The 13,774-nt window shown below is 38.2% G+C and overlaps 2 protein-coding genes and 1 non-coding gene across 5 annotated transcripts; 1 reads left to right on the top strand and 2 right to left on the bottom strand.

Moving 5' to 3' along the window:
* Positions 1-531: 531 nt before the first annotated feature.
* LOC113741398 (casein kinase 1-like protein HD16) lies at positions 532-6,724 on the bottom strand. 2 transcript variants are annotated; one of them, XM_027268921.2, is made up of 16 exons: positions 5,888-6,724; positions 4,171-4,302; positions 4,010-4,083; positions 3,860-3,929; positions 3,678-3,733; positions 3,502-3,573; positions 3,068-3,162; positions 2,911-2,977; positions 2,654-2,783; positions 2,324-2,542; positions 2,095-2,225; positions 1,786-1,960; positions 1,554-1,644; positions 1,314-1,471; positions 1,042-1,230; positions 532-951 (listed from the first exon to the last, which is right to left on the bottom strand). In XM_027268921.2, exons 1-16 carry the CDS (start codon positions 6,287-6,289, stop codon positions 892-894), a joined length of 2,121 nt encoding a protein of 706 aa, XP_027124722.1. In that variant the 5' UTR covers positions 6,290-6,724; the 3' UTR covers positions 532-891. The 2 variants fall into 2 exon arrangements, with proteins under 2 accessions (XP_027124722.1, XP_027124721.1); XM_027268920.2 differs by having other exon boundaries at positions 2,095-2,237; positions 5,888-6,713.
* A 998-nt stretch (positions 6,725-7,722) lies between these two features.
* TRNAK-CUU (transfer RNA lysine (anticodon CUU)) lies at positions 7,723-7,795 on the top strand. Its single transcript has one exon. It is a non-coding gene; the product is annotated as a tRNA-Lys (tRNA).
* A 596-nt stretch (positions 7,796-8,391) lies between these two features.
* Positions 8,392-12,849, bottom strand: LOC113741399 (protein SAWADEE HOMEODOMAIN HOMOLOG 1-like). Of its 2 annotated transcripts, none has more exons than XM_072045330.1 (9): positions 12,634-12,849; positions 11,798-11,883; positions 11,643-11,688; positions 11,338-11,548; positions 11,058-11,121; positions 10,396-10,447; positions 9,292-9,435; positions 8,884-9,003; positions 8,392-8,748 (listed from the first exon to the last, which is right to left on the bottom strand). In XM_072045330.1, exons 1-9 carry the CDS (start codon positions 12,697-12,699, stop codon positions 8,731-8,733), a joined length of 807 nt encoding a protein of 268 aa, XP_071901431.1. In that variant the 5' UTR covers positions 12,700-12,849; the 3' UTR covers positions 8,392-8,730. The 2 variants fall into 2 exon arrangements, with proteins under 2 accessions (XP_071901431.1, XP_027124724.2); XM_027268923.2 differs by having other exon boundaries at positions 8,392-8,780; positions 12,634-12,846.
* Positions 12,850-13,774: the final 925 nt, after the last annotated feature.

Genomic DNA, 13,774 nt, shown 5'->3' with positions numbered 1-13,774 from the left:
AACTCGCGAGTTTAATATTCTAAGCTCGACTTCGAGTTCGAGTTTGACTCGAGCCGCTCGATTCGTTTGCAGCCCTAATTGCTGGTACTGCTCTTTGAGAGAAAATGACGATGTTATCAAAGTTTGAACTCTGACCAACGATCAGGAAGGAACTTCCTATTGCTGCTATTGTTCTTTGACGAAAATGATGTTATCAAGATTCTAACTCCGATCAACATCCGAGGCTGGTGGCCACTAAACCAAGGACCAATGGTTTTTCTTCCCAAATTCGAACTGCCGAAAAAACAGTTAAAATCACAAACTTTGAACGTCACCTTCGATGAACAGCGACTTTTCTATGCTTTAGCTCTATTGACTTTTATTCAATCGTGACTATTGGAAATCTGTCCTTTCCAGTACGCATTGGTATATAAGCATCTCCTAGTATTCTGTCTTATTTCTGGGAAACTCTTGTAACCTCTAGACAAGGACAAATTTTAACCAAATAATTACAAGTCAAGAATCGGTCAATAAGACCAAGAGGCATGATGATTAATCCAAGTAAATTACCCATTCTACTCCAGAGAATGCAAGAAGCAGGATATTTAACAGATGGCAGCATAGCCATTACAAGAAATTATTGTCCAAACACTGTACAAATTTCACGTAACAAGTGATGATGCCTATCATCGTCCAAGGATTTGCAAGACAAGGGACATCAAAGACACATCATACGACATACAACAGATGAGCCTATGACTGCCTTCCATCTTAAAACTACAACTAGAAGCTTGCGCCCACCAAAAATTCTGTGTCCTAGATTCCTCTTCATATATCCAGGGCACACAATTGCACAATTATATCAAAATGCGGAGCTGATCTTTCCAGGAATAGCACGTCTGATTGGCAGATCTATGAAACTGTACGACCATAGCACACAGAAGCAATATAGAGATTCTTTGCCCACTTCTCCTGCAGTGAAATCCATAACAGTATGTAACAGAGCCAAAATTTCACATTCAATATTGATTCTGCGGGGCTAAAGTGTAAAGTGTAAACTACCTTGACATGTACGCTAGGAAAGGCAGATGTTCGAAGTGTCTCTTGTGTTTCATCTGTTGGTCTCCTCCTTGGCACACTAAGAACAAAAGCAACCTGGTCCCAAGTTGCTGCAGTTGCAGTAATACGATATCCAGAATCCCACCGCCGATGCACACCTTCACTTGGATAAAGAAAATCCAATTCCACGACCTAAATTTGAAAAACAATTTAGTCCAACATAAAGCTTTTATTAACACATTGCACAACTGACAGTATACACAATAACATGAAACCTGATCTGAAAATCCTGCACCACGAGACATAATGACTCCCCATCTGCTTCCAGCAGTGGCCATGGAGGTAACATAGAATCCTTCCCTCCACTTCTTGTTTATCCACTTGAATGGAAAAGACTCGCTGACTTTGTAGGATTGCTGCAAATACTGAGTGCCTGTATTGAATTGACCAAATAAGGTCAGAAGAAAAGGCATAGAAAAAATCAGGCAGAACTAAACAAATTATCATCGGCTTACCCTTCGACATTACTACCAATGAACTCCCATTAGTAGCTCCTGCCACAGCACTGATGTAATAATTCTTTTCCCATTGCTCCATGATCCATTCCTTTAGAATGCCAAAAAGAACAAATTTAAGCAACATACTTCAATCAATGAATTATAGGGAAGTCTCTTGATTTCAAACATTCACAACATTGCATGCATTCTACGTGCCCGAGTGTATGAAAGAGTTAAATAGACCACAGACCTTGTGAAGAAAGTGGGGTGAAAGTTGATAAACTTGTGCAGTGAAGCCAGTGCCCGCATCCATGATTAGTGCCCAGAGATTTTGACAAGATGCCACACTACTGATAAACAGACCATCTTCATTTCCTTTCTCGATGTGCTGAGAAAGTCTTGCATCAGCAACATTATAGTGATACCTTCAGCACAAATACCATTCTATCAACATGCTAATACATCTCTAAATCGAGAAGGTGTACAAAGGAAGAAGCAAAGAAAGAAAACAGTGGCATGTGCATTTTCCATCTTTTCGAGCCTAATATAGACACCATACCTTTGTTTCATAGGACGACGAGCATTGTAAACACTAATCCACTGAGTAGCAGGCATACCCATGCGCACCTTCTTCTTTGGTTGTTCATCTTCCTCATCTTCAAAAGTCAACCGGCCTCGCTTGTGACCAACCTGATAGATAAGCTTTCATATACAACACCCAAAATCAGGCATTTTCCTGCATAACATCTGAGAAATTCTTTTCTATGGAAATTATGTGTTATAAGCACCTTCTGAGCACCCTCTGTGTTAATTGGCCTAATATCTGGATTTGGTCCGACTATTCCATCAAAGAGGGAGACGCATTTTGCATAATTAGGTTCCTCATCAAATTTCAAGTTCACAACATACTCCACAAACAACTTAAAAGGTTGTGGACAGAAGCAACATAAAGCATCTGCAGATGTTGACATCTTCTTCTTGCAAACAAGGAACCCTTTGTTCTCGCCCTAAATTTCAACATACAAGGTTATTGAAGGAAATTTCAAAGATAACACCAAACCAACTGTAACATGAGAACCAGTATAAGATTATAGATGTGCCATTCTTCAAAGACTAACCTGATATCCCTGCCAAGGCAGACGTCCTCGAAGCAGAAAGATGAGAGTGTAAGCAAGCGATTCTAAATCATCTCTCCTGCTACCAGTTCTGCCCAAATGAGCATGGGCGCTGGCGTAACGAACTGTTCCCCTGAAAGACCAAATAAATCAGCCAAGGACCAAGGATAATGTGAGGCCACAGGTCCAGAGATACATACATCCTATGATGAGAAAATGTGATTAACACCTTAACCAATTTAAGATAATTTGATGAGTACCTGAAAACATCTGGTCTTTGATCATATTCCACGTGCAGACCAGTTGTACTATCTCGCCACTTAGTAGCTGATATCCCCAGAAAAACACAAGTGATTGTAATTAAAAGCATTGCAGAGTAAAAGCAAAAACTTGAGATTCAGTTACCCAGTAAGATACCTAATCCAAGATCAACTAAAAAGAGTTTTTTCTCATCCGGAGTCCCTGGTGGACCGAGCAAAAAGTTTTCAGGTTTTACATCCCCATGGACATACCTGTTAAAAAAATCAAAAGTTAATGCATAAATACATCAAAAAATGCACCCTTAATAATCTGCTTCTCGGCCTCTAAGGGTTGCTTCAAAACCTACATCTAAAACACTGTATATTTCAAAAACCAGAATAATACTATTTAAATGCACAGATTTTGCATATCAAGGATTGCAGTTTTTATTCAAAAAAATCAAGGATTTGGGGTCTACATGTAAACAAGTAAAGCGCAGGATGCCAAGTTTAAGCCTAAGACAGAAAGGAAAACAAAAGTTAAGGAGCACGAACAAACAAGAGAAGCATAACCAAAATATGTAACAAAAGAGAAAATAAGAAGAAACTTACCCTCTAGAATGCATCTTCTCCAGTATAGATATTGCTTCAATTGCAATGCAGGCAACCATTTCAGTAGACATCCTGAATTTAACATAAGAATTAGATGTTTAACAATCCAACAAAAGGTTTGAAGTTGCAACAGTTAGATTATAAACAAAATCCAGATTCTCAAGTATTCCCCTTACGAATGAGATTTGTTATTCCAGACATCCCACAAGCTTGGTCCAAGCATATCCATAACCTGCAGAAATGACAACCCCATTCATATGGTCTACCTCACAACCAAGAGGGCTGAAGAAACATAAGGTTGAACCGTAGACACAACTAAAAGGTGAAAAAGAATGAAGAAGCACTAATTATCACATACCATGACATAGTAGTCACCTTGTCGGCCTTTGTAGTGCACCCGAGGAACACCATGACTGCCACCAAGAGTGCTATGCAAATATCGAAACAATGTCAGCCTCACTCAGATAGAATTTCTTCTATAGAGTGGATTCTGCAGAAATAAACTTACTTGTAAACTTGCCATTCATATGGTGGGCCGTAGTTACATCCTTTACTATTCCTATGCTCAAATTTTAAGGCAACCTGAAACATGTGATGCATTATTGTAAATGCTTTTTTTAGTAATAAAACAAAAAATCAACAACAGGAGATTACAAGCACAACACATACTTCTGTGGCTCCAGAGCCAGGTCTATCATTAGCAATACCACCAGAAACACGGCGACCAACATATACTTGGCCAAAACCTCCTTTCCCAAGCTTTCTTTCTATTCTATACATAGGTGAACCACCAACCTGAACCTGTAACAAAGTAATCAGGACACGTCAGTTTCAGTAATACATTCTTCTGACTGCAGAAACTAAAGAAAAAGAAAATTACAAAAGAAATCAAGCCAATTCACTTAGCCTGCAAATTAACCTTAATTCTAGAACTAGGATACTACCCACCTATTTTTTCCCCTAGAATGCCAACCATCTTTGGCTCAAACATTCTTTTCCCAGTAATCTCTATTGGCAAAAATGGTCAAGTTGAAAAGAAAAAACAGCAATATGCCAGCAAGCCAGCAGAAAACATAGGCCATACAAGCAAAACTCATTAAAAAACTTCCAAGTGTCAGACTGTAAACAGCTTTATACTTCTATACGCGGGTAAACAAGGGAAGAAAAGGAACTCTTCTACCACGACAAATGCCTCATAGCATAGGACCATAATAAGTTGTTAAGTCCTGCCCAACAATGGAACCCTGGGATTAATGTCGGTAAAACCATATTTCCTTAAAAGAATCATAATAGGAGATGACAGCAATAGTGTAGAGATGCAACCAGTCAACTCAGTATCCAGGAGTTGAATCTAAAGAGAGAGAAAGGCATGCGCATGTGCTCAACTGAGGAGGTCATAAGGGCATGTATGAAGACCAATAAACTTTGGCACAGCTACATGCATAAACACAAGTATAATCATCTACGTACAAAGCAGATCTAAATCCATTTGTAATAAAAGTAAAATTAAAAATAGCAATCAACAGCACTCAAGATCTTATTTTCAACATGCAAAAATGAATGCTCAAATACAGCTACACCTCTCTCTCTCTCTGATGGAATATAACTTGAATAACAAGAAAATGAAAAGAACAAGTTCCAAACTAGAATCACAAGAAAACGACACAGATCTAACAATTAATATTTCTGAGCAAAAAAATTAATGCAGGCACGAACTAATGCGACAAAACTAGACAATAGTCTTTAAGTTTATTCAAACGGCAGACAAAAAAGGAAAATGCAGCAGATACTAGAGCAAAATCCTCAAACAACACTAACAACTATCTGATGGAATGTAGCTTCTACTACAAAAACTTCAAATAAAGGTTTGTAACTACCCAGGAACACATAAAATAAGCAAATTTATTCCTTTCAGCCATGAAATTATAAAAATTGACTAAATAGCACAGAAATCACATTGTACTTAAAGCTAATACATGTGTGGTCCCAGAAATGTAAATCTTTCAGAAGTCGCAAGGGTGCAAACTCTAGCATCAAACAAGCAAGTTAAGACCTTCAAGACTCCGTAAACAGAACACCCGAAGTGGAACACCAACACATAGCCTCAACACCACTTTCTACAAGATTACAAATGTCTATCTTAAAAAAACACGTATATTTGCTTAAAATACTTTCAAGATTCGACCTTCCTCAGGCAAGACTTCATCAATCCAAAAAATCAGCCAATCAACCCACAAAAGGGAAGAAAATGCCCCAAAATTTTCATTACATACCACACACACCCTCAATCCAAATCTTTTCACCAAACATTTACATGCTTGCAGCAAAGACCCATACAATATGCAGCAAAAAGTGAGAAAATAAAAACGAAAAGAATAACTCTCACCCTTTCAGGAAGGGGCGCCAAAGTTCCTTCATCGTCAGCCGCATGGCCTTTGTCATTGCTTTTACCACCACTGTTATAATCATCCATATTGGCTTTATCACCGCCCTCTTCCCTCCCTTCACCCGGAACAGCTTCCTCCTCAACCCCCCTCACTTCAGCTGCTGGTGCCGCAGCCGCCGCTAGATTCTCATCAACCGCCACAGCAGCCGCCGCCGCTGCTTCCGCTGCTGCTGCAGCCGCTCTCCTTCCCCTTGTTCTTGTTGCAATCCCCTCGTCCTCAACCTGATTATTCACCTGTTGCTGCTGCTGCTGCTGAGCCCGCTGCCCCTCCTCCTCCTCCGCCTCCTGCTCTTGCTGCTTCCTTCTCCGGCCTCTGCGCACTCCGCTACGCAGTACCGGCATGGTTCATTCTTCAATTTTCATTCCTAAAAACCCTAAATGCTCCGATAAAACCCTCACTAGTTCTCACTTTAACTCCTCTCCCACACTCAAATACTTTTCTTTTTCTCCTTCCTCCCGACCGCTCACTCCCCTTACCGGCTAAATCGTCTTCTCCAGCAACACTTTTTCTCAAAAAAATCAACTTGACAAAAATATACGGCAAAAAAATACTAGTATCGAAGGCGATGAGAAATGAGGGCTCAAAATGTTGACGACTGATGAAGAAGAAGATACAAATGTGGAAAGAATTCTTAAATATTAATTCAAGAGATGATGATCGGCAAATATATCAATAAAAGCTTAGCTGATTCAGGCTAACTGTGCAGAAAATTAGGGTTTTCTACAAAAATTAGGGATCTTTACAGAGAGAGAGCTGAAAGGAGATATTTGATACATAGAGCTCGGCTACTCGTACATCTTAGTGCAAGAATATCGAAAGGGGGAGTGATTGGTGGCCGTTGGTGGAGCTGAATGGACGGCGGAGATGGGAGTGGATATTTTGGGAAGTCTAGCGAGGAAAATGTGAAAGGCTGGAGAGGGGGCTGAGTGAAATTACGAAGGAGGACTCGTGTTCGGGAACTCCTAAAGCCGGGTGGTGCAGACTGCAGAGTTCCGAGTGGTGACGGGTGTATAGGATTTACTTGTCGAACTTTGAATCTGGACCGTCGATGTGATGCTCATCAAGCACGGTGAATGCTTGATTAGGACAAGAATTAAATAAACGTCCAAAATTTTATTTGTAACGGCTTCGGCTTTTTACTCTGATTTGGATATTTTTAAAGAGTTTATCAGCCTAATTTTGGCCACGGTTTGCCTTTCGTGCATAAAAACAATGGGGGATTATGGAGCTTTGACCTTTTAACTTGTCTCGTTCTTTCATGGATTATACATCTAAGTCAAGTCATGTTTAAGACTTATGACAATCATTATTGGATATTCAATTAGTAATGCTTTTGTTAAGAAAACGTTTAGTGGCCATTTGAATTGCATTTTTTTGTAAACAATACAATACTGTAACACTTTTTTGTGTCATGCAGTCAGAAATATATCAAAGAAATATTTTCAAAAAATTCAAGAATTATTTTCCACAAAACTTTTTACACTACTTTTTGTTATAATTTCCCTCAAGCCAATAAAATCAAGTCTAATAGGGTTTTTTTTTAAACTAATTTTATCATTGACATAAAAAAAGGTGTTGACTCTTATATACATATATATATATATATATATATTTTTTTATTTTGAATGGAGGTTTTGAAGAAGGTGTTTAGTTTCGCAAGACTTTGCTGTTTTTGCGTCAAAAGTTTGTTTTCTTTTGCTGTCTTTCGTGGGTTATACATCTTATAAGTGAAAGAAGTTAAGATAAAGCAAAAGACAGACTGCCCTAAGCAGATGCCCGTCTAGCTCAGTTGGTAGAGCGCAAGGCTCTTAACCTTGTGGTCGTGGGTTCGAGCCCCACGGTGGGCGTTCTGTAACGATGCATTCTTTTTTCTGCGCTTTTTTTTTTCCAGCACTGGGCTGCGTGCCCGATTGACCTTTTTCACTTGTTCCTTGGGTCATGTCCGATGAATCTAACGAAGCTCATATTATCGGACTTTGGACAATCTTTGGCAGATCCGAGTGATGGTCTAGTGATTTTTAACAGAATCGAAGATGATGAGTTCAGTTTGTATTTGTAGAATGAACAAAATCAGAGTCCCGCGTTGAAGACAGAAAGTTGTCTCCATTGACTTCTTCACTGGCACATGTTGTACCCTTTCAAAATTAAAAAAAAATGTTAGAAGTTGTTTAGTTTGTTAAACATCACGAAATGTATCGGTGCGATACTTATCGAGCTAGGTTCGTTTCCTGATCATGGATGATGTTAATGTTGGTCATTGTACATCAACGGAGATTTGGTTCAAGGTGGTGCTTCAAAGGCTTTCTTGGCACATCTTCCTTTGTTTCTTAATGCTTTTTAACCATTGTTACTTTTTCAAATTCTGACTCTAATATCATCACTAATACATTGACATACGATTCTGATTGATACGTTCGTCTCATAGTTTGAGATGAATATTCCATTTCAAAAGCTGCAGCTGCAGAGGATTTATATTTGGTCAAATGATCAATGTGCATTCTGTTTCTTGCACGAAATTAAGCCCACTTAAGCTCAGAAGAATTTCGAGATAAGCAGATATACAATCACTTCAGCACCACATCTACAGGTTAATATCCTGAAATCCCAACTATGGCACAAAGCTTGGGCTGTTTCAGAGCGCCACCAGTTTAAGACAATCATCTCCATTTGCAGAGCAATTGTCTACCATCTAATTCTAATACCCACCATAAACTGCATTTGCTAAAATTTCTTCAGGACAAAGTAGATGGCGTTGAAGAGATAATTCAGGCTACTTGATCCATTATGTTATGTTGCTGGCCTGCAACACAATTTCTTTAGCTGAACTTGGTCCTGGGAATGAAACAAAATTACAAGTCAACATGTGTTTTACCCCATTGAAATGAGAAAGATGAGACGAGAGTGGGCATATGTTTCACATCTCCCCAAGGCTTACCTCAAAAAAATCTTGGTCATAACGAACGAGAAATATGCAACAGCAGCAATCACTATCATGAGCTATTCTTTGGATATCCACTACTCGTGCATCACAATATACAGCATCATCTTCATTTTCCTGGTATAAGGGAAGAAAAAAAAAATGAAATAGAGTAAGAAAATGGTGGCTTCAACCTTGTATCTCTCTATTACCCATCAGGGTGAGCCGTCACTTTTTGTACACTACATACAATAGAGTAAGGAGGAGTTTCTATCATAAAACAAAATTTTAAATAATTGACTTAGAATGTTGAGGAAAGGATTTAATTGGCACCGCCTTTCTAAATCCAAGAATACAGTCATATTGCAGCACAAACGAAGATCTTTACAATAGATTTTTGACCAAAAGGGGAAAATAAAAGCGTACCCTGAAGCACAAGACCAGATCCCCAACCTTCACTCTGTCACATTCTGAAGGCTCTAAAGGAATAGAACGTTCACGTACAGATCGTTTCACATTCAACCACTCATCTTGGTCCTTATCATAACCGACATATCGTACACGGACTTCCTGCCAAGAAAGAAGAATAGTACATTGCAGCAGTACTCAAATCAAAGTGAGCTTGGTAACGAAATTTGTTCAGCTCAAAACTTGCCCTCGGATGTTATGTCAACTCCAATTGAACAGCCTATGGAAGAAGGTGATTTTTGAGAATAGATAATCATGCCCTGTGTCCTCATGCTAATGATTTTATACAAGATACAACCGTGCCAGAACTAAGCTTTATCAAACTCCAAAAGATAGTATCTCAGTTTCCATGCATCACATTATGATAAGTAAAATCAAAGGATTAGCAATTAACTCCTTCCAATGTATTGGATAGAATCACAAGATGCCATTTATCTCTATTTCTGGGATTTTCTACCATGGTTTTCCTCAATTCTGCAGAATCTACAGGTAAACTAACTCCCAAACCCCTGTACTTTTTCTAGTTGATGATATTACAAGGATGAAACAATTAAAGAGTTCCGTCAACGTCTAACAGACATAGAAAGCAAAATTATGCTCCACAACCTGGATCGACCTAGTCTTCCTAAGGCTACACTTCATCATACATGCCCAGGTGTTTGCAGCCAAAAGTTGACCATTGGCATTTACAGGCATGAGTTGCAAAGCCATGAAGTACAATTTGGCCCCAGAGAATTGGTTATTCAGTAGGCAGTGGGCAACAAGAGAGGCTTGATTATTATAAATTTATCAAGCCAGAAAGCATGAAGAGACAACATATAAATAGTAACCCTAGGGGTTGGTCTAAAAGGATACCGCTCTAGACACCAAAATCTTGCTCACTGATTAGTTCTGCACTCATTTGACTTGAGTTTTATTAGCCATGTCTATTAGCACCAAGTTGCAACCCCTTTATTCAACGAGCAACACATTTAAATATAACTGTCAGCAAGCCAAGCCACTTTATTTTGGATAAGGTACAAGTTCAACATTTAAAAAAAAAAAAAAAAAAAAAAAACTCACGAGCTCTCCTGTACTTGTAACTCTGTAATTGAGGAAAGAAGCAACATCATACCTGCAGAGCCGGACAAAGAAGCATGCACTAAGTTCATTTCATATTTATACGACTTTACATTTTTTTTTAGGCTCAGAAAAAAACTAGAGATATGGTAATTAAACCTACAATAGAGACAGAATAACTTCAGACATCAAACGTTTAGCTAGTTGCTTATAGTGACTGAATCACTTGAGATTGCATTTTGAAAGAGATCAAGAAAGCAACAGCAGGTCCATGAGAGATTTTAAATGCATGTGGCCCTAAAATTTCAGGAATTTTTGAGTAGTCAAAAATGCTAGATGACTGAATAAGGCACCCCATGTTCTTTATTTGAACCTTGCCTTAAAATTTTGTGGTTGAATTTTTGTCCTTATCAATGTAAATCTGGTCAAGAAATAGGAAAAACTGGAAGATATTCAAGACAAGTGAACTTTTAACTTGGTTGCTTCTATTTCAGCTGCATGTTTCCTCACCTACTCAAGTACTTATCAAGTACATATCATGGAAAAGTACAAAAAAAGAAACATAATAGGCCACTTGCAAACTAATTTCCGTAGCCAACAAAGCAAACCTCTAAAACATACATATGTACATACAGAGGTAATGTAGGGGCATAAGGAAGGCTCACCAAGCAAGATCCTTTGAGGATCTAGCCTCAAAAACCAACTCTGAAAGCTCTGCAACACTAACACCTGCCATATGAGATGGACATCAGCATGCTTACAAGAATCAGCAATTGCCCTAATCAAACAAATGCAACCAATCTGTTCATCTTATACCAGTGTGCACATTATTATCACCATATAAGCATATATGATGTGCAAAGCACAACTGAACAATACAAAGCATCTATTGACAAAAACCAGATGTTACAGTTGCCATCACAATCATGTGATACAACTAACAACCTTTGGGCTTTTGAGAATTTTCATCCGCAAAGTTTGGGACTTCTGCAGGCATGGAAGCATCAATTTCTTCACTCTTAACAAATGAAGGTTTTTGAACTTCACTTTTATTCATTGCTAACTTGGTAGGACCAACAGATTTCTCAACTTTCCGGCGAAAGGAAGAAACTTTAGCTTCCAATTCTTTCTCTAGATCACCAAACCAGCTTTGCACCTGCAACATCATAAGTAATCCTAGAGCTTGCAAAGTTTTGATAAGGACAAATATAACCAAAAATAAGAAATCTTTGACACGTATAAAGAAGCACCTGTTCGCATCCTATTGAAGATTTGCCACATCGATGAACTGAGGTGCTGTAGGGAACAAAAATTTTTATTAACTCCCTAGCTAGAGACACATCAATTTCGTATTACAGAACCACCAAAATAATCTGTTTATGTATTCAGCATCCCAACAACATACCTGAACTTGGTAGCGAGTTCCTGATAGAACTGTTGGTTAAGGGATTTCCCTCCCATTTCCTTGTACAAGTTTTCCATTTCCACAATCTAATAAATGAAGTGAAAAAAAAAAACATTATCTATGCCATTTAATTTTCTCTCTAATCACAAAAGAAAAACTGGGAAACATTTTAAAACTATTCTGAACTACTCTCTTCTCAGACAACTTGATTGATAATTGGAAAAAAGATCAACTGTTTGACCCTTAGTTTTAACTGCCTCACTAATGTGCACAATAAGATCATGAAAAGAGCAAAATATCCCCTTAAATGAGCTACATGACCTTATTTGACTCTCTTTATTACCAACTAAAAAACCCTAATCAGCATTTATCATCTCGTGTCATTACAGCATCTTATTTTGCTTTAGGCTACTAAAGTTTCTTCTCTCCTGAAGTCTTATTCTAAAATACTAAGACTAATTCAACCAAAAGATCATAAGTATTTCAACATGAGGAGAAGTGCACAAACACAGCAGAATTAATGCTCAAGCCTCTAATATTAATACAGTGCTCCATTAAAAAGCTCAACTAGCGGAGATTAGCAGCAGCATAAGAATCATACCATCCTAATTAAGAGCCTAAAGCATTCAAGAACCACTAATTTTAAGCTGCTAGTAGTACACAATGCAGGTAGGAAAGCATAGAGCAGGTGCATAGAGCGATAAAATATCATGAAATAAAGGAGACCCTTTACCCACGACAACACTAGGATGGATTAAGGAATACAAAACGTTGGATTAAGGATTACAAACGTCGGAATAATTGAAAGAAAGAGTGTGTTTGGAACTTCTCATTACCTCAGCTAGTGTGAACTCGGGGTCAAACGCATTTTCCATTTCTACTGAATTAAGCCTGTCGTCCATGAACTCAGACCAACTTCTCTCTGAAAACGGGCTATGAAATTTGCCCCCCAAAAAAAAAAATTTTTTTTTAGGCAAAGTAAAACGGCGTTAATCGGAGAGTCGAAGGGAAAGGACCGAAAGGTACTAATGATTTATTGGAGTATTTTTGTTCGGATCCCTTAACTGGACTCGGGGCACGGACGATTGCTTCCCGGGCAATTTTGGTTATTATCATCTGCGCGTAATTTTTTTTGTACATTGTGTAACTTTTTTTTTACAAGATATATTTTCACAACAGATAGTGGTGAGTCTCACACTTGACACGGAAATCGAGTTACATGGTGTAATCTCAATCGCACAAAATTTTGAGGGCAAATCTTGACCCTTAACCGTGCAGGGACGGTCATACTGATGACCGTCCTTGCCCCAAATTCCCCTTGGACTCGGGGCACGGACGGTTGCACCCCGTCCCGGGTAATTTTGGTTATTATCAACTGCGCGTAACTTTCTTTGTACATCGTGTAACTTTTTTTTTACAAGATGTATTTTCACAACAGATAGTGGTGAGCCCCACACTTGGCACGAAAATCGAGTTACATGGTGTAATTTCAATCACACAAAATTTTGAGGGCAAATCTTGATCCTTAACCATAATGATGACCGTCCCTGCCCCAAATCCCCTTTAACTCGTAGTAAAACTGTCAAAGTAGCTGCCAGAGTTTTGTAAATGTAGCAAATAGACTCCACGAGTAAAGGCTTCCACCCTGCGTGGTAGAAACGGGGCCGGAGACAAGTGAGTATACTTCCGCCATATCTCCCGCCCCGTCACTTGTTAAAAATAATTAATATATATACGTGTATGTGTGTATAATTATATATATTTGTGTATATAAATATATGTATAATATTTAATTTAATTAGTTATAAACTTATAAAATAATATAATTAGTTATATATATTATATAAAATATATTAGTATATGTAATATAATTGATATTATCAATTACACTAATAATTATATATGTCTACTCATAGAAATTAATACAAAATATTCTAATACATTTATACTAAATTCCTAATTACAATTAACATAATA

This window comes from Coffea arabica, chromosome 4c, assembly GCF_036785885.1.
Source record: "Coffea arabica cultivar ET-39 chromosome 4c, Coffea Arabica ET-39 HiFi, whole genome shotgun sequence".
Classification (NCBI taxonomy): Eukaryota; Viridiplantae; Streptophyta; class Magnoliopsida; order Gentianales; family Rubiaceae; genus Coffea; species Coffea arabica.
Note: the sequence above shows the minus strand (reverse complement) of the source record. Positions and strands in the feature narration are given on the sequence as shown.